This window comes from Cherax quadricarinatus, chromosome 53, assembly GCF_038502225.1.
Source record: "Cherax quadricarinatus isolate ZL_2023a chromosome 53, ASM3850222v1, whole genome shotgun sequence".
NCBI lineage: Eukaryota > Metazoa > Arthropoda > Malacostraca > Decapoda > Parastacidae > Cherax > Cherax quadricarinatus.
In genome coordinates this window covers 19,548,933-19,576,642 of record NC_091344.1, presented here as the reverse complement: position 1 = coordinate 19,576,642, position 27,710 = coordinate 19,548,933, and the positions used below count along the sequence as shown (strand labels likewise).

Below are 27,710 nucleotides of genomic sequence, written 5' to 3'. Positions count from 1 at the left end.
GTCATTACCTATAAAAATTCATGAAAATTTCACAAATTTACATTAATACATACAATTTCCCTAATATATTAATATAAATCCTCCATGGGGTAGTGGAACAGAATTCTTCCTCCGTAAGCCATGTGTGTCGTAAGAGGCGACTAAAATGCCGGGAGCAAGGGGCTAGTAACCCCTTCTCCTGTACATATTACTAAATGTAAAAGGAGAAACTTTCGTTTTTCCTTTTGGGTCACCCCACCTTGGTGGGATACGGCCAGTGTGTTGAAAGAAAGAAAGACTTATATAAATACTTCCTATGGATGATTTTTAAAACTTACATTAAGAAAAGGCACAAGAGCAAACCTTGTAAGTACATCTCCTCGCCGTCTCCAAATGGATCTCCACACTTGGTGCATCGTGCGCATGTTGGGTGGAAGTGATGATTGTCACCAGCCTGCAACACTTTGCCACTAATGAATCTATTGCAGTATGCACACTTGACACCAAACTGAGCCTGATAATCCTTCTCGCAGTAAGGCAAACCATCCCTGGAATATAAAATAAAATAAAATATTATAGTGTTTACAGGAAAATGCAAACATGGAAATGGTTAACATTAAGTTTCAATTTACATTATTATTATTCACGAATGTTTCAACTACCTTATGCAAATGCTAAACTTTTGATTATTATTTACATAGGTAAACCTCTAGTAAGCCAAAAATTGTGCAAAAACTATTTATCTACAAAACAAGAAATGACTCACACATAATCCTTTCCAAGAAGCATGAGAATTGATAAGGTGTGAACTGTACTAACACTGATAGCCATTTTTTAACAAGCAACTGAAACATCTCATTTGGTTAATTTGAAGGATTTGGGGAAGTTAGTCACAGGATAATCAGGCATAAATGCTAAACTTTCTCTCAAAGACTGTTTGTCCTGATTTTATCCTGGAGAAAATACAGGTGCAGGATATACACAAAGTAATGCAGTAAAGATGCAAAAATTCTACTTAAACACATATTAATAGAAAAAATAATTAATCATGATCAGGGCCATCATTTTTTTTAATTTATTTGTAAGGGCATTCAAATTATTTGGCTCAGTGGTGCTTCAGACCACTCAAGTTTTACTTACAGATGACTGATGGCCTATATAACTGTCACATGACTGGATTATTATTGAACCTGACCTCTATATCTTAGGTATAGATTTGTGCTCAGAGTACAAAGAAGAAAATTTTGATTTAGCTTCAGAGGAAGTTGCTTTATAGGAAACCAGCTATACAATACATGAAAAATATTTTACCTACAGAGTGCTCTACCATTATAATGTTATTAAAAATATACTGTGCTATCCAACAAATAAATCTTAAAAAATTTGAGTACGGAGCTACAAAAATTACAGGTTGATGAGTGGAACAGCCTGCCTAGTAGGGTTATTGAAGCTAAAATGTTGGGTAGTTTCAAATTTAGGTTAGATAAATACACGAGTGAGAGGGGTTGGATTCGAGTGAGACTTGCGTAATGAGTAAATAGAATCTTTCTTCGTCTTTCTTTCAACACACCGGCCATATCCCACCAAGGCGGGGTGGCCCAAAAAGAAAAACGAAAGTTTCTCTTTTAAATTTAGTAATTTATACGGGAGAAGGGGTTACTAGCCCCTTGCTCCTGGCATTTTAGTCGCATCTTACAACATGCATGGCTTACAGAGGAAGAATTCTGTTCCACTTCCCCATGGAGATAAGAGGAAATAAACAAGAACAAGAGCTAGAAAGAAAATAAAAGAATACCCAGAGGGGTGTGTATATATATGCTTGTACATGTATGTGTAGTGTGACTTAAGTGCAAGTAGAAGTAGCAAGACATACCTGAAATCTTGCATGTTTATGAGACAGACAAAAGACACCAGCAATCCTACCATCATGTAAAACAATTACAGGTTTTCGTTGTACACTCACTTGGCAGGACGGTAGTACCTCCCTGGGCGGTTGCTGTTTACCAACCTACTACCTAGGGTAAATAGAATCATCAAAACTTATTTCTTGGGTAGCACTGAAAATTAGGTTGGGCAAATGTTTTGTTAGTGGGAAGGATTGTAAAGGACCTGCCTAGTATGGGCCAACAGGCCTGCTGCAGTGTTCCTCCTTTCTTATGTTCTTATAATAATAATAATAATAATAATCCTAGGTAGTAGGTTGGTAGACAGCAACCGCCCAGGGAGGTACTACCATCCTGCCAAGTGAGTGTAAAACGGAAGCCTATAATTGTTTTACACGATGGTAGGATTGCTGGTGTCTTTTTTTTTCTGTCTCATACACATGCAAGATTTCAGTTACGTCTTGGTACTTCTACTTTACACTTAGGTCATACTACACATACATGTACAAGCATATATATACACACACCCCTCTGGGTTTTCTTCTATTTTCTTTCTAGTTCTTGTTCTTGTTTATTTCCTCTTACCTCCATGGGGAAGTGGAACAGAATTCTTCCTCCGTAAGCCATGCGTGTTGTAAGAGGCGACTAAAATGCCAGGAGCAAGGGGCTAGTAACCCCTTCTCCTGTATATATTACTAAATGTAAAAGGAGAAACTTTCGTTTTTCCTTTTGGGCCACCCTGCCTTGGTGGGATACGGCCGGTGTGTTGAAAGAAAGAAAGAATAATAATAATAATAATAATCACATACATACTGTATATCAATGTGTAGTGTGAATACTGTGCAAAGAACATGGAATGAAGAAATTTGAAGACAATGTTGTGGAATGAAAGAAATACTAATTCAAAGAGAAGGGGCAGGGTTGCAGAGACAGCTGAAAGACAAAATCAATGAGCAAGATAAATTAGTAACAAAACGGTGGAAGATATTTGGGTGGATGGAAGATTCTTTAGGGAATACATGACAAAATGTTGGAGGAGGTTTTATTTTATACTAGGACACATGTGATCCACAAACTGGTTCTCAGATTTGCACCTCACATACGCAAACACCCATTTGAAATTTAAAATAATACGTGATAAAACAAATTTACGAAGCAGGGACACCATGAGTATAGCTGTTCCTTACTCCTCTAGCTATAAATAAGTAATCAGAATTAGTCACCCTTGCCCCAGTGGGAGATGGCCGGTTTGCTGAAGAAAAAAAATTAGGTAATTACCCACTTGTCAAATGCTGCTGGACCCATAACCTACAAGAGTTTATTTCTCAAGTTTTTAGCCACCAATCTATATGGCCACTTGGCACATCTTGATGCTTTACACATTAATGCATGACTAATGATCATGCCACTAATTACATCTTTAAACCCACCCATGGATCAGGGCAACATCTAGAAACAATGATTTAGAAACAATGGACAAAGTCTGTTGGTTACATAACTTATCTCTATCTATATTCACCACAATCACCATTATTGGCTGCCTGCTCTCCCTCTATTAGTTCAGTAAATCGAGGGGTTATTTATATAAAGTAAATAGCTGACTCCTAAGAAGCTGTTTAACAAACAAACTGCATAGAAAAAAAGAAGAAAAAGAAGAGGATGGAGCAAAATCCCTAGAACTGCTGACCATGAAGAAGCTCTGTCATCTCTCCAAACATGCAGAACAGACAAATAATTATGCAGAGACTACAGATCCAAATTTGAAAAGAAATTTGGAACTGAATATGAAGCCCTCCCCCCCTAGCAAAACAGCAATATGCAGCAAGGCAGCCCACAACCCACAATGTTGCACACAGCAAGGCAGCCCACAACCCACAATGCTGGATGCAGCAAGGCAGCCCACAACCCACAATGCTGCATGCAGCAAGGCAGCCCACAACCCACAATGCTGCATGCAGCAAGGCAGCCCACAATGCTGCATACAGCAGCAGCAGCATCTCCAAAACCACATGAATATGCATTTCCACTCCAGTGCAGCCTGGGGGACTGAAGCGAATGAGCTAGAAATTGTGGCCAACGAAGTGGATGACCCTCAAACTGATGACCCTCTAGGACTACTTGCCCCTGTCTTGTAGGTGACATAGCACTTTCAGTCCTTGTGAAATGTCTGACTCTGTGAACTGACTCGTTTGAACTTCAACTTAACCAATATACACAAAAAATTAACACTAATACTAAGTCTGGGTATACAGTCCAGGGGTGTCCAAAATGCATCCTCCCCATTCTTAGATACTGTACTGTACATATATACACAATTGCTGCTGATTCACCATTTAAAGTGTTGTATTTTCTTGTGAATGAACAGAGCCACAAATAAATGTGGGAATTCATGAGATATTTCTAGGTCCAATCCACAGCAAGGCAGCCAGTGCATACAACTTAAAATACAGATGTAATTTTTTTCATCACATCAGCCATTTCTCACCAAGAAGGACTAGTGGGGAGATAAGAGGAGTGAGAGAGCAGGAAAGAGCACTGGTTACAGACAGCAAGCAAGATCACTAGTGACAGAAAGCAAACAAGAGCAAGGTGACAAAGAGAGCAAGTTAATTTATTCTGACTAATCCTTTCACTGCCACCTACCCAGAAATTTACAAGCACTGACAGTGTCATGATTTAAAAAAAAATAAATTTAATGTGGCCAGTTTTACACAAAATTCCACAAATTCCAATTTTAAAAGAGTCCAAAATAAACACTGTAGGTACTCCAGCCACTAAAGCAACCCACCCTCTGTTCATTTATTATGTCTGCAGGCCTCTCCTATGTAACACTTACTCTCTAGTTTAAATCCATCATCCCAATAACTGAAACAAGAGCAAATACCCTTATGTTTAATGTTTATGTTTAGTGATTTAACTAACCACTGCCTGATTGCATTCAGAAAAAAGTTAAATTTCTTGAAGTATATTGATCACTGCTTTTTGTAAAGTTGTGACCCAATACAAAAATATATCTGTACAGAGTTCACCAAATGAGAATCTGTCTTCCAGGGAAGGTGTTGGTTACTATAAGCTAAGTATCACAATAATAATGATAATAGTGAAACTAAAATTACATTACAAAAACTTATTCCTCTATTAAGTTATTAATTTCTACATGTTGATTCCACACACAATTTCAGATTAGAATTTCTGCTCAAGTAGAGGGAAGATTTATGCAAATTGGTCCAGTTTGGGGAAGGACAGAACTGGATAAAGCCATCTTAAATGTGAGTACAGTACTGTATTCTTTAGAGGAAATTAAAAAAAAATTAGTGATTAAATTTACTTATTTATTCCAAGGATTTATTGGTTGTCACACTGACTGCTAAACTTCAGTGATTATTTATGACAAATAAATTCAATAATTTTTTATGAGGATCAGATTACACTAAATTCTTCAGAATTACTTCATACCCAGTACTGAACTGTAACATTATTGCTACTGTATATTGCACAAGGTCTTGCCAACTCTTCTAATCAAAATATACTAGGCCAAGAGTGGTGAACCTATGGTGCGTGTGCCCAAGAAGGATAAATAAGAATATGAGGTATGAAGAACTGCATAATGGCAGCAGTTTGCTAGAGCTCTCTTAGGGTCAAGTCAGTGTTCGAGGTCACTTCAAAGCACCTTTGAAACATTGCTTTCGTGTAGAGTTTTTTGAAGTTAGAAATGACCTGCCAGTCTATGGGTTGGATGAGAGGAGTGGTGTTAGAAGGCAAGAACTTCACTGTTATAAAGCTTAACTCCACAGACAACTGGTCTACCAAGTTTGGAGGATGAGCAGGAGCATTGTCCAGTACCAGGAGGCACTTGAGTGGCAATTTATTTTCCTGGAGGCATTTTTTCACACTTGGGCCAAAAACTTCATGGACCCAGTCAATGAAAATTTGCCTTGTGACCCATGCCTTATTATTAGCTTTCCACAACACACACAATTTACTCTTGATGACACTGTTTTTCTTGAACACTCTGGGATTTTCAGAGTGATACACCAGTAAAGGCTTCACTTTGAAATCCCCACTAGCATTATCACAGAACAAAAGAGTAAGCCTGTCCTTCATAGGCTTGTGTCCTGGCAGTGCCTTTTACTCCTGCATGATATAGGTCCTCTTTGGCATTTTCTTTCAAAAGAGGCCTGTTTTGTCACAAGTGAACACTTGAAGGGGGAGGAATCCTTCAGCCTCTACGTATTTCTTGAATTCATGCACGAATTCTTCAGCAGCACGCTTGTCTAAACTTGCAGCCTCGCCATGCCTTACAACACTGTATGCCACTATGCTTCTTAAATCTCTCAAACCAGCCTTTGCTGCCCTTAAATTCACTAACAGCAGCACTCGTTCCAGGCATTTTCTTTACGAGATCTGCATGCAACTGCCTTGCCTTTTCACAATTGATCAACTCGACAACACTATCTCCTGCTAATTGTTATTGTTGATCCACACCAACAATAACTTCTCCACATCTTTGATTATTGGTGATCTTTGTTTCGTTAGCATATTTACCCCTTTCCCAACATTAGCTTCCTTGATTTCCACTTTCTTTGACAGGATGGAAGTAATTGTTAATTTAAATTTCCCATACATCCTGGCAAGCTCCAGGACATGTACGCTACTCTTGTACCTTACTACAATTTCTTTCTTGAATTCTATCATGTTTCTCACTTTCTTTACCAAAGGGCTGGCACTAGGAACTTTCTTTGGGCCCATGGTAGCTTATTTTGCAGTTGAACTCAATAAACAACCACAAAAAACAATGTTTGGATAAATGCGCGGAGTCTTGCTCACTCACCCAGACACACAGCCAGACTGACTCACGAATACAGCAGAGTGGCGGGTGGATGAGTCCAATATGGCTTATTTCTGAGTTGCTAGCCGAAATCCAGGATAGAATTTCAGCCAAAAAAGCTGCCAAAATCCAATTTGGCCGATATCCGGAACGGCCGATATCCGAGGGTCCACTATGAACTCATGGAAACTGCACATAATTTTGTACAAAAAAATTAAATATACATGTATATTAATTATAATAAAAACATTCAAAAATTATCCACAATTTAGGCACACACACTCGAAAAAGATTCACCAACCCCGCCCTAGCCATTCCAAACTTATTCAAGACACATTTACCTCACTTGTAGTCTTATTACAGACTAAAGTTTTCATGGGTACCATGCATGGTGACTTAATCGATGCTAAACTTGATTTAATGTAACTGCCAGGGGTGCTAGTGGGTCAAATTACACACGCTGCTATTACATAGACATGTTTATTTTGGAAATATGGATTAAGTTCTTTAAAATTACAACATTTGGGAGGTCCTCTTGTATTGTATTTTAGATATAATTTAAGCTTAGAAACTTAATCTGGGATCCTTTAAACTTGAACACAGGTTCTGTATGTGCAGCACTAAATATAACCAACACTGACTATATATATATATATATATATATATATATATATATATATATATATATATATATATATATATATATATATATATATATATATATATATATATATATATATATATATATATATATATATATAGATATATATATATATATATATATATATATATATATATATATATATATATATATATATATATATATATATATATATATATATATATATATATATACATATATATATATATATACATATATATACATATATATATATATACATATATATACATATATATATATATATACATATATATATATATATATATATATATATATATATATATATATATATATATATATATATATATATATATATATATATATATATATATATATATATATATATACATATATATACATATATATCTATATATATATATAAATATATATACATTTATCTCTATACACATATATATAGATATATATATATATATATATATATATATATATATATATATATATATATATATATATATTACACAGTACTGAGGTAATGTAGTAGGGCCCCAACTTACAATGATCCAATATAATATATGATGATCCACACTTAAGATACTGGCCTTTTGGAATAAATTAATTACTGTGTACTACTTGTGAATGCACTTGCCCCTCTGAACAGCAAGACTACTTATGACTAGAACCATCACTTAGTGAGCAAGACAGCATCAATATAAAGAACAAAAAGGCACAATACCATGACTGGAACAATACACAAATAACCTGCACATAGGAGAGAGGAGCTTACAACGATGCCTTGGTCCAACTCGGACCATTTACAAACTCACACTGGATCTAAGTCAGACCAAGGCATTGTCATAAGCTCCTCTCTCTCCTATGTGTCTGTTGTTTGTGTATATTCAGTATTCTATATTATTTTACAGTGTATAACGATTTTATACTGTACAGTATTAGCAACTGACAGGGAACAATATTTAATGTAAAATACTGGGTAAATTAAATTAGTTATGGAATATTAGAATTCACAATGCATCTCTAATTACATTGGACCTTCGGTTATCAGCCATAATCTGTTCCAGAAGGACAGCCTAAATCCAAAAAGGCTGAAAACGGCAATATTATTTCCCATAAGAATTAATGTAAATCCAATTAATCCGTTTCAGACACCCAAAAATATTAACAAAAATACATTTTTTAAAGATTAACTATAGTTTTACATACAGAAAACAATGAACAATAAACATAAAGCACAAATTTTAATGATAAATGAACATTACATACCTTTATTGAAGACTCTTGTTGGCATACTGAAGAAAGCAGGAAGGGAGAGGGAGATGGGAATCCCCAGCTCTCTCTCCTCTCTGTGTAGTGTAGCTCCCCTGGGCTACACTACACAGCCATATTATTACCATGTTCACCGAGTTTAATCGTTTCTAACAACTACCTTTAGATGCCATCATAAACAAGGGAGAAGTAATGAATAATTCATGCCAAGAATTGTAAACAAACACACATGAAGGGTGGTTACTTGGCAAGACGCCAGATTCAGTTTCCTCTAACGATGAATCAGAAAAAACATAATGTTTACTCTCCACCTGACTCTCCACTCGATAGCATATAGCTATGTTTATATGCTATATGCTATGTAGCGTGTTTCTTATATAATTTTGAAGAAAATATCATAGACAGATTAATGAAAATGTCTATATTAACCTAAAATAAGACATTTAACCCTTTCAGGGTCCCCAGGCCCTCTCCGAGACTTGTTCTCAGGGTCGCCAAATTTAAAAAAAAAAAATTTCTTATGAAAAGATAGAGAATCTTTCCTGATCATAATGACACCAAAAGTATGAAATTTGATGGAAACTTACGGAATTATGCTCTCGCGAAGTTAGCGGTCTCGACAATGTTTACGCATCGGCGATTTTACCCACTTTGAGCCCTATTTTCGGCCAATTCCAGTGTACTAGTTGATAAAAATCATAACTATTTCAGTAGAACTCCATTTTTTCTATCGAATGAGTACAAGAAACCACCCATTTACTGATTTCAACTATCCAATAAAGTGTTCAGAATTTAGCAATTTTGCCAATTTCACACAAATTTCAAAAGATCCCAATTTCCGAATAGGGTCCAGAATAAACAAGACATTCCTGGCACTAAAATAACAAGTTCCCTGTTCGTTAGTCACATCCCCAGGCTCCTCTTATATTTCTTTGGCTTTCCACTTTGAATTTTTATTCTTACAAAAAATAGAAGAAGATTTACTGTTATGCAGACTACTGCATTAGTGTAGAAATGGTATAAATAATATCAGTGCACTTGTGAAAGAATATTAGACTCACCAGTTCACGTGTACTCGATGCTTGGAATGATTTGTTTACTTTTGAACTTTGGTAAAAATCGAACATTTCTGCTACTTTGAGCTTTTCATTGTAAAACCAGTCAAAATCATCTCAATTTCTGTAATATGTCTTCTATTCTATAAAATGAGACCAGGAAAACTAGAATACAACAATAAATACCATATGAAAATACAGTGCAAAGTCGCTGTTTTAATCCAAAAACACGGTCAAAGTTTTTTTTTCTCATTACGCACTGTGTGCTGCAGAATTTTTTTTATACTGTGCACACTGACCACATAGACCCATTCTTTCATATGTAGGCCTACCAGCTTTCTCTCACTAGATTTGAGGGCGCTAGAATTTAGGCGTACTAGTACGTCAAAAACCCTGGTGCATAAGCCATACTAGTACGGCCGAAACCCTGAAAGGGTTAATGTGCTCAAGAGTGATTTATTACACATCCAATATGGCCGATCTCCGAAATAATGGCAGATAACTGGGATAGAATTTTGGCCAAAAAAGTGGGCAAAAATCAAATTGGCCAATATCTGGAACAGCCGATAACCGAGGGTCCACTGTACAGGTATAACATAGGTGTCTATGTGAAAATAAGTTGTTGTTGTTGGGTTTATCAGGGCCACTGACAGCATAAGCCGTATCGGGCCCAGTTTCTCAATGGTACGAGGAAGATTTGTTGCCCAAGGCTGGGCGATGAAAGAAAAAGAAACAAAAGTTCCTTTGTAAATAGGGATAAAAACTTGAAGTTTCCAATTAGATCTGGTGGACACCCTTGCCAAGCCTCAGCAGAGAGGGACGCCCACACTCCCACCTGAGTTCAGTAACCGGCTTCCCACCAAAGACCGTTAAAGAATTTTCTGCAGAGTGGAAAAAAATGGAGCTGGCTAAAGTAAGCCGATAAACAGGTGCCCCTCCTGTAGAGTGCCCAGCAGGCAAAATAGATGAGGACAAGCATCCCAGAGAAAACAGTGGAAATTTGTCACTGATACACAGGCGAGAGAGACATCCACACCCGACAAAGGCTGACAGAGAAGTCATGAAAATAGGTTCCCAGTTGCAAACACCTACCTGGAATCCACCTGGAGGGTGTTTCAGGGGTAGACACCAGGTAGGTGTATGCAACTGGAAACTTATTTTCCCATAGACACCTATGTTATACCTGTAATTGGAGATGCATTCTGAATCCTAACTCACAAATGATTATCAAGAATGCATTGACATTGTAAGCTGGGCCTTAGTATAAACAATGAAGTTAAATAAACTTCAACATTAGCAAAGCAAATAATGATTATATTTTTGCAATACAAAATTATTACATTTTTCCTTCACAAAAATACAGTACTGTACACACACAAACAAGGCAATGGACACAATAATGTATAATGTACTCACTTTCCCATATACTCTCCATGTAGCACCGTGCTACAAATGGCACACTTGAAGCACCATATATGCCACTGCTGGTCCAAGGCAATCAGTGCCTGCCCCTCCACCAGCTCCTCCTTGCATCCCGCACATTCTGCAAAGCAAATGCCTCTTTAATGCACAAGATAAACGTCGTTTTACATACAGACTTTGCTCATTGGTATATAATTTGGTGTTAATACATCAACTCTTCCCAAAACCATTATAATTCCATAATTATCATTTCTCCAATATTTCAGTGTTCTTCCTATTTGAAAAGTTAGTTTACCAAACTTCTACAAAACTCTCATAAAAAATCAATCAATAATTTTTTAAAAGCTCTTTTCTGAATTTCTGGCTTTTTTCCTTCATGTGCTACAGAAGTTCTTCATGGTACAGTATGGGGTTTAAGTCACTTAACCAGTTCTTTTCATATTTGCTTGCAATGATTTTGCAACAATTATTTTAATATATTGGGTGTAGAAGTGAGTTGACTAGCTTGTGGTACAGTAAAAAAATTTATTCTGTGCAGTGTCAGCTCATTTCTCTGCTTTACAGAGTTGCTGGATGAACAGATATTATTGGGACTTGTGCCACACCCTTGTATTTCATAAACTGCAGAACCTTGCTATGTATACAAAGTGTACATCAAAACACTAGCCCACTGCTGGTAGAACTGGCAGGATGCCTTAAGACAACAGAACATGTAAGTAATATACTGTACCAAAAGTGATCCCTTGCTTAACTCCAGGATGTACTCAAAGCATATGTACTGTAACATAAATCCCTTCCATGTAACCCATCGAAGTTCCCCACGACCACTGCTGTAGTCTCACACCATTTAATTAGTGTATACTATACACACCATTATATACTACACCCCTTTCTCAATTAGTATCTTGCAACTGTATTACCCATGTGGGTTTAGTGCCTATTTCTGAATAGGATAATAATAAATATAATAATAACTTGTTGTCCTAATATTTTGTTTATTTCACGGATGAATACAAACCCATATGGATCATATAGTATCTTGGGCAATGAGAGGCAGTCAGATTTAATCCAAGGAAAAAGAAAGCGTAGCTCTAATTCTCTGAAACAAGAGCCCTTCACTGGCATCAAGTCTGTTACAATAATAGCTTCAGAAGCTTGAGAAGCAATGACTAGACTTGACTGGGATGTTTCAGCCTCTGTAGAGCTTCATGTGTTATTAACATGATTAATGTAACATTTATCTAAAACTTTCATTTTTATGTCTTGCTTTACGAATTACTCGCCATGGGTTCAAACCCCACCCGCGCTGTGGTTTGTTTGCAATCCTGTTATTACGATTTCGTGAGTCATAAGGGTTGAGTATAAGACGGCGTGTATATATGCCTATGTGAATAAACTGTGACACCAAGAAAAATAAGCCACAACTAGCTCAGCCTATAGTAAATCTAAAAAGAAAAAAATTATTATAATAACAACCATAAATTTTAAAGGGGTGGACCGGTAAGCCAGCGGAAGGCCTCAGTCAGATGACCAAAAACTCCAGCAGCGGGTCATCATATGACTAAGACCCGCGTCAGAAAACACCTGTCCTGTTTTCTGACAATCTTCCCTTACCTAACCTAAATAATGTGGGGATGTAGCAGCAGGAGGGTAATCTGAATTGTGATGCCAGCACACTTCTGGCAAGACAGAAATATAATAAATAATGGTGAAGGTGTTTTCTTCTTCTGCCTTAGCAGCAGACGGCCGTGGACACCAGGCCCACCGCCGGGAAGTTGGACGTATTTGAGATGTCATGCACGTTGTTCTCCTTCCTATTGTATCTCATTTTCAATGTATTTTGTTTTCAAATAAAGTTCAGAAACATAGCCTGGAAAAAATTCAAAACAATGTTTACTACCATCCTTGATAATACTGCACCAGTTAAAGAGGTTAGGATTAAACGAAGAACTGAACCCTGGATGACTACTGAGATATTAGATAATATGAAATTCAGAGACCAGCTGCTAAAACGATTTAAAGCAAACAGACAGGATATTGCAGCACTAAATGAATTCCAAAGGGTGAGGAACAGAGTACAGAGACTTATAAAAGGAGCAAAGGCAAAGCACTATTGCTCAAAAATTGAAGAGTATAAGCAAAACCCCAGAAAGCTCTGGCAACAACTAAAACAGTTGGGGTATAGCCATAAGCCAGTAGATAGGTCTAACATAGTACTCACTATCGATAATGAGGTATGCCACGAAACATCTAAGGTGGCAAATTGCTTTAATTCCTACTACACATCTGTTGCATCAACACTAGTAAGTAAACTACCAGCTGCATCAAATACCTTTAACACAAACTCTGATAAGTTTCGAACATACTATACCAATAAAGGGGTAACCCCAAACAGTTGTCAACTAGTAAGTGTATCTCATGACTTCATTCAAAAAGAACTAAGCAGGTTAAACCCAACTAAGAGCACAGGCCCTGATAACATCCCGTCTAAGTTCCTAAAAGATGGTGCTTCTGAACTGTCAATCCCTATTGCTCACATAATAAATCTATCAATCACCACTAATACCGTACCGGAGGGGTTCAAGGAGGCCAGAGTTACTTCTATCTTCAAGAAAATAATAGGTCTGATGTAAGCAACTATAGGCCTGTTAGTATACTCAGTATAATATCTAAAATTCTGGAGAGGGCGGTGTATTCTCAAGTAGTTAAGTACCTTAATGACAACAACATTCTCCATAGCTATCAATCGGGCTTTAGAAGATCCTACTCAACTGACACCTCCCTTATTAATCTGATGGATTACCTGAGAACTGAAATGTCAAAGGGAAACCTCATAGGTATGGCAACCTTAGACCTGCAAAAGGCCTTCGATACTGTCAACAACAATATATCATGTAAGAAACTTCAAGCTATCCGTATAGGTTCTGTAGACTGGTTTAAGTCCTACCTTATCAACAGGAGACAAATAGTCAAAATCAACAAAACGGAATCAGAACCCCTGCCGATAACATGTGGAGTTCCCCAAGGTAGTATTCTGGGTCCCTTATTATTCTTATGTTATGTCAATGATATGCCTGTCAGTGTCAAGTGCAAACTCCTACTGTATTCAGATGACAGTGCTCTGCTAGTGACAGGTAAAGACCCACAAGATATTGCTAATGTTTTAACACTGGAACTGGAGTCCTGCAGCAAATGGTTAGTAGACAACAAACTATCATTACACCTAGGGAAAACTGAAGCCATTCTCTTTGGCACGAAACATAAACTGAGAAGGGTAAATAATTTTAATGTTCAGTGTAATGGGGAGCCCATCACTTTGGTTTCATCAGTAAAATATCTGGGAATCCCCTTTGACCCATGCATGTCAGGAGAATTGATAGGGAACAGTGTAGTAAAGAAAGCGAATGCCAGACTGAAGTTCCTGTATAGACAAGCACAGTGTCTACCTACTGAGGCTCGCAGGACCCTATGTCTAGCCCTTATACAATGCCACATGGATTACGCTTGCTCTTCATGGTACTCTGCCTTGACAAAAAAAACTGAAAGATAGACTGCAAATCACCCAGAACAAAATCGTAAGATTCATCCTGGGGCTGGGACCAAGAGAACATGTAGGCCAGGATGAATTACAGCAGTTGGATATGCTGAATGTTGAAGACAGAGTTAAACAACTGAAGCTAAATCATGTTCATAAATTTGCTCACAAACAGTGTCCAGAATATCTTGCTGTCAATTTTGTCAAGGTTGGGAACCAAAGCAATCATAGTACTAGGGGGAGAGAGCACAACTTTGTAGTACCCACAGTCATTGGCCAGGCGTCAAACACCTTTTATTGTACAGCAATAAAGGAATGGAACAGACTACCCGCACATGTCAAAGCCAGTCATAGCATGAACCAGTTCAAGAAGAGTGCCAAAGGGTGTCTGATGAATGTAGCTACAGAAAGGGAGGGGAATGATTTTCTATTTTTTAGCTAACATACGTGTAAATTTTACCTTATTCCTAGTAATGACCCTCGCATTGTAGATAGTCTTAATGACCCTCGTGTAGTAGATAGTCTTTTTAGTATGATAATAAGATGTATCTTCATTGTAGAATAATAAGAAAATATTATAACCTTTATATTATAATAATAAGGTAAAAGGACCCCAATGGAAATAAGTCACTCTGTCTGACTTTTTTGGGTTATCCTAGGTTCTCTACACATATGCTGCTATGTATGATAATTCTATGTAACTGTATTTGTGTATACCTGAATAAACTTACTTACTTACTAGCATACTGGGAGTGGTAGGAGAAGAAAATACTTAGCTCCGGAGAGAAACTTTCAGTAGTTTTCCCAAGAAGTATCTTCATTCTCTTCTCTGAAGCTGTGGGTTACCAGTCAGTTTTACAGATGTTACCTCCCTATATATATATATATATATATATATATATATATATATATATATATATATATATATATATATATATATATATATATATATATATATATATATATATATATATATATATATATTATATATATATATATATATATATATATATATATATATATATATATATATATATATATATATATATATATATATATATATATATATATATATATATATATATATATATATATTATATTATATATATTGATTTATATATATATATATATATATATATATCATGGCTGTGCCCCCATGACCAGTATAAAAAATTGATGTAAATTATGTACTTGCTGCCTACATAAATCCAAACGTATTGACAACGATCTTTTCTTCATGTGACTTTGCCCAGGAGCCGTATGACCCTCATAAGTTAATTGTCGCCCCTTATATATAATAATGTATGGCAAATATAGGCATATGCTAAGTAAGCTTCAGTTTAAAGCACCATTAGAAAAATCATTGGACTTTTGTCACATAATATTGCTGTTTCCTTTATATTTTACACCTTCTTGAATGTGATCGCACAAAAAAAAACATACACATTTTTGTTTCCTCTGTAGCAGGTAACAACCTAAAACATGGATTCTAAACTTAATATATGACTGTATGGATAAGTACTTGAGGAGAGGAAAGGGAGGAATTTGATCCGAGGAAGGGGAGGGGTAACTCCATTTTTCTGGGGGATCAATAGACCGTCATCAGCATCACAGCACTCCTCCCTTGTAGGCCTCATAGCTTCTGCTACATTAAATAAGTCAGCCATGTTAAGGGCGGGAGATGAGTCAGTATACCGGTGTCCAGGTGGGAACACCAACAGCCTCACAAATCCAAAACCTCGCCGTGATTAGCGGATGGAGGATCGAGCCTTTCTTGCTCCTTGCGACGAATGACCCACATAATTAATAATAATAATAATAATAATAATAATAATAATAATAATAATAATAATAATAATCCACGCGAGGGGAAATAAAAGAAGCGCTTAGTCTCTACGACCGAGGCCAACTTTTGTTATTAAATACACAATATTGTCCACCTACCATTATTTATATAACGCTGCCATCATGTTGGCGCAAGAGCTGAATACGTTTACCTAACAATACTAAGATACTGTATTGTAAAAGTTATAGTACTGTTTACAGATGTGAAAAAAATATAAATGCAACTTAGATATTCCGATTTTCAAGGAATTTACGAATCAGTGAAATACTGTAGTTTTGCAAGCATAAATTACAAGCTAACATTTAATTAAGCACTAATACGAAGTATTACCCCATTTTAAATTACAAGTGTCGTGGTATTAATGTATTAATATTCACTTTCTAACAAAATGCTTGTAAATACACTTTTACGACTGTGATAATTAATGGCATAATTAATTTAGAATTACCATTTTTTAAGATTAAATGTAAAAGTGGAGTTCATATGGAAATAGTAACAAAGAACTGATAAGGAAAAAATACACACGAATATTTACCTAAACAGAGAGTAAACTTTATAACAATCTTTTTGGATCCATCCTTCCTTCTCTTGCAGCACTTCTCCACCGAGACTCTTACTTGAGTACTCACTTTCACCTCATCTTCTTGGTTACTCTTCTCTTCCCTCTTCTCCGTTACTTCACTCTCACTAGAACCTTCAATTTCTTTACTAGAGAGCCCGGTCGTACTTTTATCAGAAGATTTGAACGTCATTGGAAGTGTAATGTAACCTTCATAGCTTCCCAACTTCATGAGGTCGACCAGGGAAGAGCATCTCTCTGAAGCTTGTTCCACTGCTAGGAAGATACTTGACTGTTGACTGGTCGCCTCTGGGACAAAGGGTTTGAGTGGACGTGAAGAGCTCCTGGTCATCTGGGTGGTCTCTGGTGATGTGGCTGAGAGTGGTTCTGGCACGAGTGGTATAAGATGGGTCTCCTGTGGTTCTTGGGAACATGATAATTCTACTGATTTAAGAGTATATGACTGGTTGTCTACTAATTCTGGAACAGGTAGACTGTCCTTTGACAATTGTGTTGGTGTGAGGTCTTGTGACTCTGAGGTACATGTATATTTATCTAACGAATTTTGGATACAGGTAAATGTTGAGTTACTTGCAGGTTTTGGAAGAAATGACAGATCTTCGTGCAATTCTTGGTTGGGTGACGACAGGTCATGCTCGTCACTCTCGTGGAAAAGAAACGATAGGTCTGCTCGTGGTTCTGAGTTCTCTAATCGTTCTTCAATAGAACCGTTCTCTGGTAGCTCTTGAACGAGAGCCAATGAATTCGTCTTTAATTTGTGGAAAGTTGACGATGATGAAGCAAGTAATTTTGATGGATACGATGGGATCTCTGGAGTTCTACAGAAAGGATGTGGATTGTTATATTCCGACAAATCCGTTGGCAGATCATGTGTTTTTTGGAGAAGCGATGAGGGAGAAGACACTTTAGTAACGCACAGCGAGCTATTCACGTACTCTCCATGAATGGGACGTATAATATTGGGGTTGGGACTGTGTGTGTATTCTTGTGGTTTCAGGGTGAAAGGGTAATAGTTGGGCTGTGGTTTCAAAGAAAGCGAATTTACTTGTTCAGTCGTGACGGATGACAAGGTTCCTTGTGGTTTGGGCTGAAGAGTTGTAACTAAGGGAAGGAATTTATGGACTGTTGGACGTACGGGTGTGTTGGAGCGGAAGACAGTTTGAGTGTCGCAGAGGAAATGTGATTCTTTAGATGTACTATCAAACGGTCCTGGATCCCAAAGATCCTTACAGGTAGACCTTAATGTAGTGTCTTCGAATGACAGTGACTTTTCCCTGGCATCTGAATATACCGCTTCCCTACAGCTGTAACCATCCTCCTCCTTGGTGTGTGTATTAAATGGCATGATTTCTGATAGCTTGTGGAGAAGTTTGCCCACGGGTGCAGAAGGGGTGGCGGTGCCGTCCGGTGGTTCACGCTGAGCGAGCCCTGTAGATGTATATGAGGGGGCTGGGACACCATTCCTGCTGAAGGTACTAATACTCCAATGAGCTGCCTCATCTGACCCTCTACCATCACCTACGGAGGCCTCCACCTTAGTTTCCTGTGGGAGTTGCGGCTCGCTCCTACGGTCAATAACTCGCCGGTTATAAGTAGTGAATTCACTTTGCCAATGACCTTCAACCTGCGAACCATCATCAGCAAGGTCACCTTTCAAGACAGAAGTGGGCTGCGTCAGTACTGGGGTGTCAGGTGCAGTGTGGGAGGCGGTGGAGGTGTGGATTTTGGTGTTACTACAGAGTGCCTCCTGTATCTTCCTGTAGAGTGGGTTGCGAGCACAAAGGGAGTGGCTGAGGCAGGAGGCTGGAATGGAGAGTCTTCGCTGAAGAGAGGATGTAGAGTGCGAGCTCACCTCACCACTGTTTAGTACTGATCTTTTATCGAAATACATGTTGGACGATGTTGTCTTAACGTCCGTGTTATCGGTTTCTTGTTCATCACCCGACGGGTAACCAAATTTAACTGCCTTCCAAAACTTATCCCTGGAGCGTTCCCAAGCAGTTGCAGCGGCATTATAACATGTAACACGAGTATCAGTATAGTGACCTGCATCATGGTTGACTTTTGCTCCGTGTGTAGTTTTCACAGGAGGGTGAAATTCCACGCTAGGGTGGAAAAGGCTGGGGTCAGAGGTGAAGGTTGAGTGTGAGTACCTGGTGTAGTTATCAGGTCCAGGGATGGTGTGGTAATGATGACTCTCACTTCCATAATCATGATGGTACTGGCTGTCGGTCACACCCCGGCTCCCACCACCCACCCCAGGACAACGTATAGCATTATTCTGAGGGAAAATAGAAATCCTGTCACTGGGTGAATTCCTGAAACATCTGCAATCGTTACCTATGCAACACACTGCATTTCTCACAGTTTCATTACTAAGGTCATCAAGAACTTCGTTGTTTGCCCCTTCCAGCACATTTCCTTCACAAAGCCCATTACTGACTATATTCCTTATATTACCTTTGCATATATTAGCAGAGCCATATGCCATGCTGAACCGACTATTGCCCCTAAACTGACTTTCCCAGCCAGTGCACCTGTTATCGGCAAAACTGTTATTGTACAAAGTAGCCTTCTCGCCTATATTCTTCTCATTTCTAATGTGCATTGACGGCTCATTACACCTCTGTGTGCCATATAGATATCCATTAATGAGGTTACTGTGTATATCTGTTAGTCTACCGGTGGAAACAGACTGTGAAAAAGTTTTGGAGGGAGTGTGAGTTGGCGGAGAGGTATTGCTGAGTGAAGGCGTGTTGTGGTGGCCACCATCAGCTGAGGTAAACACACCGCTCCCAGGATGTTGCCTGCCATTTACCTCTAACTGCTCACGCACGCTCCATTGTTGGGAAATTTTATTTGTGCCAGGACGATTTTCTTCGTCCTCCATGTCATTGAGAGGGCGTAGATAGAGATACGTTTTTCCCTTGTGTGTTTTATTTTTAACTTGTTTGTATGACATCTGTTTATTTGCAAGGTAGCTGCTGGTCATGTTTGCATCGCTTGTGTTATCCTCTGCGTGGGTGAAGTCCGAATGCTTGTTACTGTTTGCCAGTCTTCTCTGCTCTCTCCTTTCATGTTTTTCTTGATATTGGGGAAAAAAATCAAGAGAAACTCGAGTCTGTGAGGCAAGGATCGCATCAGTGTCACTAGCCTTACCAACATCAAAATCTATCTCAGTCTCACGTGTAACGTTCTGACAACAAGTGCTATTTAAGTTAATTTCCCGAAAGCCAAAATCGTTGGCGCTTTCTTCACAGAATTCGTTGTTTAAGTCGCTTCTATCGCCATAATTACAGTCACTGATGTTGCTGTGGTAATTTTCAGTGTCGGACGGACACATTTTTCCACTTTCTGTTCCGTTTCGGATACAGGTGTCCCCAGGCCTAATGAGGTTTCTTCCGACATAATACCAAGGAGTTTCACCGCTTGGAAAAGCTTGACATTCAGTTGATGGCTGGTAATTATCAGTTGTGAAATGTGGCCTTGTATCATGATAACCATCGCAAAATTCACTATCATTAGGTGGTAAATCATGCGATGAATCACTGTCTTGACATCTGGTGGTTTCCTTTTCACCAAACCCTGAGGTTTCATTATGCGCTCCAAATTTTTCTATGCACCGTCTCTCGTTTCCTCCAGTCACCCATAACTTAACGTTATCCATGTGTTGGTGTCCATTGTGTTTAGCATGCAAAGTTGTATTTCCAACTCTGTACCATCTTCTGTTGTCTCGATAAAGCCACCTACCGTCCTCGTGGTAAAATGACTGACCACACCTGTCTCCAGGTCTGTCTCTGTAGTTCTCCGCCGGCTTCCAGATTACCTGCTGGTGCCTGTCCCTCTCCACTAGGCATCCTAGACACTTACCAGGCAAGTGAGGCACACGGGTGTCTAATGCTGGGTTGCAGTACCTCTGACATGAAGTATCTGAAGAGTTATCACCACTTATGGAAGTCTGCAGAGGGGCTGGCATATGCCCGAGCAAAGCTGTGGAGCTTCCAACGTCAGAACGCCTTGAGCACCAGGACTCCTGAACATCAACAGGGGGAGTGTAAACATCAGGAATTGATTTATTTGAGTCCATTACTCGTGACCAGCCATAACCCTGCCAGGTGATGTCCCTAACCGGCGAGGTAAACTTCTCTTGTGTGTCAGAGGCTGTTTCCTCAGAGGAACTTGTAGTACTCGCCTCGTCCATATCTGACTCACCAGTGGCAGGATCTGAATGTGAATGAGCGTAAGACTCTTTGAGAATACAAGTATCAGCATCACTCCATTCACTCTCTGACAAGGATCCCTGAGACCCATCCTCAGCATTCTCGAGAGCTTCACCGGAATTTTCAACATATTCACCACTAAATTTCTTCCCAACATTAGTCGTGGCTTCCCGGTTACGGAGTTCACACTTATAATTTTTATTTCCGGTTGCTTGGATGTGTGCGCGCGGAGTGTCGTTGACAACTTGGAGAATGCGCCAGCAGTCTGTTACATTACTACGGTCCTGGTCACACACCAGGAGGCCCGCTGATATTCTTCTTGCTTGGTCAACTGCAGTAAGCTCCTCTTTCATGTCATCACCATCCTCGTTACCATGACTTTGCGGTCTCATGTGCCATTTTCTCCCACTTTCTTCTTTATTGTAAGTGCCAGTATCATCAGCACCCCACACCCAAGACATATCACACACGTTACTTCCGTTAATTTCTTCCGGGGTTTGTGTATCATCACTCATATAACTTTCATCCGTATAATGCTCTTCACTCCAGTCAAAACATTCATTAATGCTATCATTACAATTTTCCCCCATCACTTGCTCATCTCTTTTAAGTTCCCCTTGTAGGATTTCAACGCTGCTGAACGAAGTGAACTCAAAATCTTCATCAATTTCCCACTCATCAACGTCATCACTCATTCTGTCCTCTACAGCTCCTCCATCCCACGCAGTGCTACATTCGTCACATTCATGTGTCTGATTTGCTGTTGCCAGGTCCTGCACACTACAAGTGCTTGCTTCCGCTTGCGCTAGGTCAGTTTGTGGTTCAAGAGCGAAGAGCTCATCCTCGAGCCAAGAGAAGCAGTGGGTGACGGCACGGATGGCTTCTTCCTGAGTTACGAAGTCAGGACTTACTCCTGCTCCGGAGTCCGACGAAGCCAAAGATGACGATGATGTTGGCTCCTCTTCGTTTTCTTCCACGTCAGAAGGAAAACTCATCTCCAAATTGGGGGGCGCTGCTGCCTCCCCACTTGAGCACCTGCTACCATCTTGTGTTACTTTCTCTGGATATCCGTCAAAGCCCCATTGGAGGGATGTCAGACTAGAACGCTCATCCTGATATTTGTCACAGCCCTCAAACAATCTTTTTGAGTGACTAGGAGACAACGCAAGATCAGAAATACCTTCATCCTCAGAAGTGCCACCGCTTAAGAACAAGGACTCTGATCCTCTCAAGTTTGAAGCTTTGTGTCTAGTGTTATCAAAAACGTCAGAGACCTGAGGAAGTGTGTAGGCACCCGTTTTGTTCCTAGGAGTGTGGACTTCAGCGAGGGGAGTGACAACACTCCACCCTGATAAGCCCCATTCCACTGCGTCCTCATCATCAGTGAATCCTCGGAGTCGCTGTACAAGGTCCCCGCTCATACGTATACGAGAAAATTTCTTTGTTTTCCTGCTGTTGCCTTTTGAAGATGCACCGGTAGCGGCATGTGCTGCCTTGATGGCTGCGTCTTTCATCTCACACGTGTCAACACTACTGGCTGCTGCCAGCTTCGATAAGCACGAATTTATGTTTTCATTCTCCATTATTTTGTCTTAATTTATCACGTTTGTATTTGCGCTTAATTGCAATGCAAAATATTACAAATGCAAGCCTCTTTTAAACTCATACGTTGACCCTTGTTTGAACGTTAAAATGAATTATATCATGTCAACTTATTTTTACAAGAGTTAGCATTCAATGAAGCTACCATAAGAGACCATCACTACAGATGCTGACAACACTAGCTTACAAATTCTTACACTAAACTTAGTTCTTGGTGTTACAACTGCATCGTGGTGACCGTATTCAGGTGAGTGATCTTGACTTGGCCACAGCAGCACAGGGAGACACGCTAGACATGTATTCACCATCTGTGTGTGACCCAAGATACATAAGACGTGATAGAATGAATGCCCTAGCGGAGGAAGTAATGGAGAAGTTCATACATGAGTTTAAGTGTAGATATCAGACCACCCATGTGGCTCAGGGACCTCGCACACCTCGAATTAGCATTGACGAGGCTGTTTGATCACTACGAATACAAGTATATGAAACACACACTCGGGCGGCTCAGCCGATACTGAACCACACAGCCGCTTCCTCCCACCCCATGTAGCCAACCACGCCTCATCCAACCCAACACTCGTCCCCTCCTTCCCACCAATCACCCCACCCCCTTTCTCTCTCCCCCTGTCTAAACAAACACGCACACACACGCATGCACACACGCACACACACACACACACACACACACACACACACACACACACACACACACACACACACACACACACACACACACACACAAACTGGTAGAATATTCCACGTTATGTTTTATGGAGTTTCACTTGGTGTTACAAGTAAATCCCGAGTACCTTAGCTACCCCTGAAACACACTGTCCACCCATACCCCTGGAGGAGGAGGATAATAATAATAATAATAATAATAATAATAATAATAATAATAATAATAAATGATGACCGAGTATCCTATACGTTGTAATCATGTCTCCTCTGGTTATTGGATGCTCTAGTGTTCCAATTATCATTACGCTGGTGGGGAAGTGTTAACACTGGTGTGGGGTAATACAACACACGGTGGACGGCAGCTCCCACTGAGTAGGAAAGAAACAAGGTACCTACCTAACTGTACTTGCCAGACGAGCATATATACTCAGTGGTGTTGGTCAACAAGAGTAAAGACACGAGTGCTAACAGAGGCAGGTGGTGCAGACACTCCCGGAAGATACAGGTATCTCCCAACACCTGCTTCAAAATCACCATCTATCTCTATTTCTTTCCGTTTTATGCCACAGTGGCAGGAGGGAGTGGAAGGTGGAGAGAAAGCCTTTTGCTTTACTATCCTCGATGTGTGCACTGTAGTCTTTCGTTTAGGCCAAAGCAGATAGTTCTCAAACCCTCCCACGTGAGTCAGACAGTTCTCAGCACAGCCTCGGCATGGACTGACAAATCATCTGCAGTCTGTCTTTCCCCATGTACTCATATGTAATTTTGTACACACACGCACACACACACACGCACACACACACACACACACACACACACACACACACACACACACACACACACACACACACACACACACATGATAAAGATCATGGGGCAGGGAGAGAATGGAACTAGTAGCGACCAGTGAAGAGGCGGGGCCAGGAGTTATGACTCAACCCCTGCAACCACAATTAGGTAAGTACAATTAGGTGAGGACACACACATACAGTTTGGAACCCACATCTGGTTAAGCACGTCAATAAATTACAGAACGTGCAAAGGTTTACAACAAGACTAGTCCCAGAGCTAAGGGGCATGTCCTACATGGAGAAGTTAAGGGAAATCGACCTGACAACACTGGAGGACAGGAGGGATAGGGGCAGCATGATAACGACATAAAATACTGAGAGGAATTGACAAGGTGGATACGGACAGGATGTTCCAGAAATGGGACACAGCAACAAGGGGTCACAACTGGACGTTCAAGACTCAGATGAGTCACAGGGATGTTAGGAAGTATTTTTTCAGTCAGAGTTGTCATGAAGTGGAGCAATCTGGAAAGTGATGTAGTGGAGGCGGGAACCATACATAAAGATACATGTATTTTGTAAAAAAGTTGTGAGATAATCAAAGCCCAATCCAAAAATGTTTCTTTCAGGTATATAGTAGTAAGATTAGGGAAGACAGAGGCCTACTTAAAAGTCACACTCAGGCTGACTTACTGTCAGTGACAAAGAAATGTGCACAATTTTAACATAGAGAAATACTAGAGATATTCCAGAAATCAATAATTATACAGGACAGGACGAAAATAAATTATGAACGATCAAAGTCATTAGAGTCATGGTTCTCAAACTGATTAAGAACCAAACAAATCAATGGGCCCTAATGAACTGTTCTTAAAGGTTATGAAGGCATGTATGGAGGAACTTTGCAAACCATTTCAACAGATCACTACAAACGGGTATCTTATTAGATAAGTGGAAAATAGCAACTGTGGTACCCATATAGAAACCGGGAGATAGGTCCTTAGCTTCAAATTACAGACCAATCAGCCTAAACTTAGCTGTGGGAAAACTGATGGCATCAATAGTTACAGAGCAAATTTGAAGCCACCTTGAAAGATATAAATTGATCAGTGAGTCTCAGTATGGTTTTATAAAGGAATGCTCTTGCCTTATAAATTTACTAACCTTTCTATCACTTAGCTATTCGAGGCGGTAGAGCACAATAATGAATACTATATTGTGTAAACGGATCTGAATACGGCCTTTGATAGTTTCACACAGGAGACAAACTGTTTAAGAAAGTAGCGGCACGTGGAATAGGAAGGGAGCTTTTCTCCTGGACAGAGGCTAGAGTGACCAATATGCAATAAGGGAAGAAATCAGTGGAGATGCATCGCGAGTAGTGTTCAACAAGGGTTAGAACTAGAACTTTTTTTTTTCACTTTATACCTAAACGACATATATGATGAAATAAACAGTGACATATGTGACTCTGCTGATGACACTAAGATAGGACTTCAAATAAATTTTGATGGGGACTAGAGCACTACAGGATGACAAGTTGATGCAGTGGTCGGAGAAGTGATAAATGCAGTTCACTGTGCACAAATGAAAGGTTCCAGTCTTAGGAAAAGAAAATAACCACGGCAATTATAATGTTGATCTTGAACGAAACGCGATAAAGACTGAGATGTTCCAGTTAGCAGTAACCTAAAACCAATACAATAACACATAAGTAGTCACAATAAAGTTAATATAAATCTTGGCTTCAAGACGTATAAATAATAGGAATCGTCAGGTAATACGATAACTGTATCTAGAGATGTGTACAGAGAACCTTTACTGCACATACAAGTTCCATTAAACACCTCAACTACTGGGAACGGTTGGAAGCACTTGACTTGTACTCACTGGAACGCAGGCGAGAGAGATGTATCATAATGTACACTTAGAAAATCCTAGAAGGAATGGTCCCGAATCTGCACACTAAAACACAATAAGTGTCCGGGGCCCAAGACTATACAACAGCCTCCTACCATGCATAAGGGGAATTAGGAAGAGGCGGGGTGGATAAGGGGAATTACCAATAGGCCCCTGGCTGCCTTCAAGAGGTAATTGAACAGATACTTAAAGTCGGTGCCGGATCAGCCGGGCTGTGGTTCGTACGTTGAACTACGTGCGTCCAGCAATAACAGCCTGGTTGATCAGGTCCTGATCCACCGGGAGGCCTGGTCGTGAACCGGGCCGCGGGGGTGTTGATCCCCGGAATACCCTTCAGAGATAGGTAGGCCTTGTTTAGATTATGCTGCTCCGTTATGGTCTCGATATTACAGAATGGACATCATTGTGCTGGAAAACACACGGAACGAAGTTGATCCCATGTATTAGAAATCTTTCCTACGAGGATAGACTGAGGTCACACAGCAATGAATTTAAGTTTTACAAATTTAGATTTAGAAAGGATATAGGAAAACACTAGTTATCATTTGTTTTGCAAGAGGGTTGTTGATAAGTGGAACAAACTTCCGAGTAACGTCACTGAAGCGAAAACTCTGGACAGCTTTAAAAAATAGGTTGGGCAGGTACATGAGTGGGTGTAAGTTGAACCTGACTTTACGTTCTTTTAATCTACACCTGGAAAATCCTGGGACTGGTACTAAACCTGAACACTTAAATTATTCCATACGAAAGCAAGAACTTAGCACTAGGTGAAAAATGCGTCCAATGAAAAGCAGAGGCATGATAGGTACACCGAAAGAGAATTCAATACGTTTAAGAGGGACCAAAACTCTTCAACACACTGCCTTCGTGCGAAACCGTAATCACAAACAAACCCATAGCCGTCTTTAAGAGTGTATTTGATAGGTTTCTCAATTCAGTTCCTGATCAGCCAGGTTGTGGTGCACACGCTGGTCTGCGTGCAGCTGGCACTATCAGGCCATCAACCGGGAGGTCCGGCTTGGGAGCGGGCTGCAGGGGGCAGTGACCCCCGCAATCGACTACAGATAATGTCTCGCAGCGCGGCCTGTGACTAGGTGACCCAAGTCAAGTTTATGTTTGAGCCTCTTCCTCAGTAAACAAGCATAATTTTAAATGTAACCCCACTCTTGAACCTTTCAACCTCAGCAGCTACCTTGTGACCTTTGATCTTCCCGACCCATTTGACCTCTGACCCGCGATCTATCATGAGATGATCGTGGAAGCTTCTCTAGGCTCCCGCTGGGTTGAAAATCAGCAGAAGAAAGTGGTGACCTTTTTGTGACCCGACCTCTCACTGGCTTAGTAAAACTTCTACAGGAGAAAGTGGTTACCTTGGCGTAACCTCCTGTGGGTCACCATCCTCTCTGTACATTTATTTCCGAAACGTTTCGCCTACACAGTA

The 27,710-nt window shown here is 39.6% G+C and overlaps 1 protein-coding gene across 24 annotated transcripts in view; it reads right to left on the bottom strand.

The window, feature by feature from the left end:
* The window catches only part of LOC128692341 (actin-binding LIM protein 2), a 510,921-nt gene that overhangs the window by 111,411 nt on the left and 371,800 nt on the right, over positions 1–27,710 (bottom strand). For 11 of the 24 annotated variants that reach the window (XM_070096398.1, XM_070096400.1, XM_070096399.1 and 8 more), the window contains 2 exons: positions 11,086–11,212; positions 343–527 (listed from right to left, as the gene is read on the bottom strand). In XM_070096398.1, the coding sequence (XP_069952499.1) occupies positions 343–527; positions 11,086–11,212 (312 nt within the window). Of the gene's footprint in view, positions 1–342; positions 528–11,085; positions 11,213–17,007; positions 23,391–27,710 lie in introns of those variants that run through there. The other 13 variants (XR_011393469.1, XR_011393470.1, XM_070096388.1 and 10 more) reach the window with 5 other exon arrangements.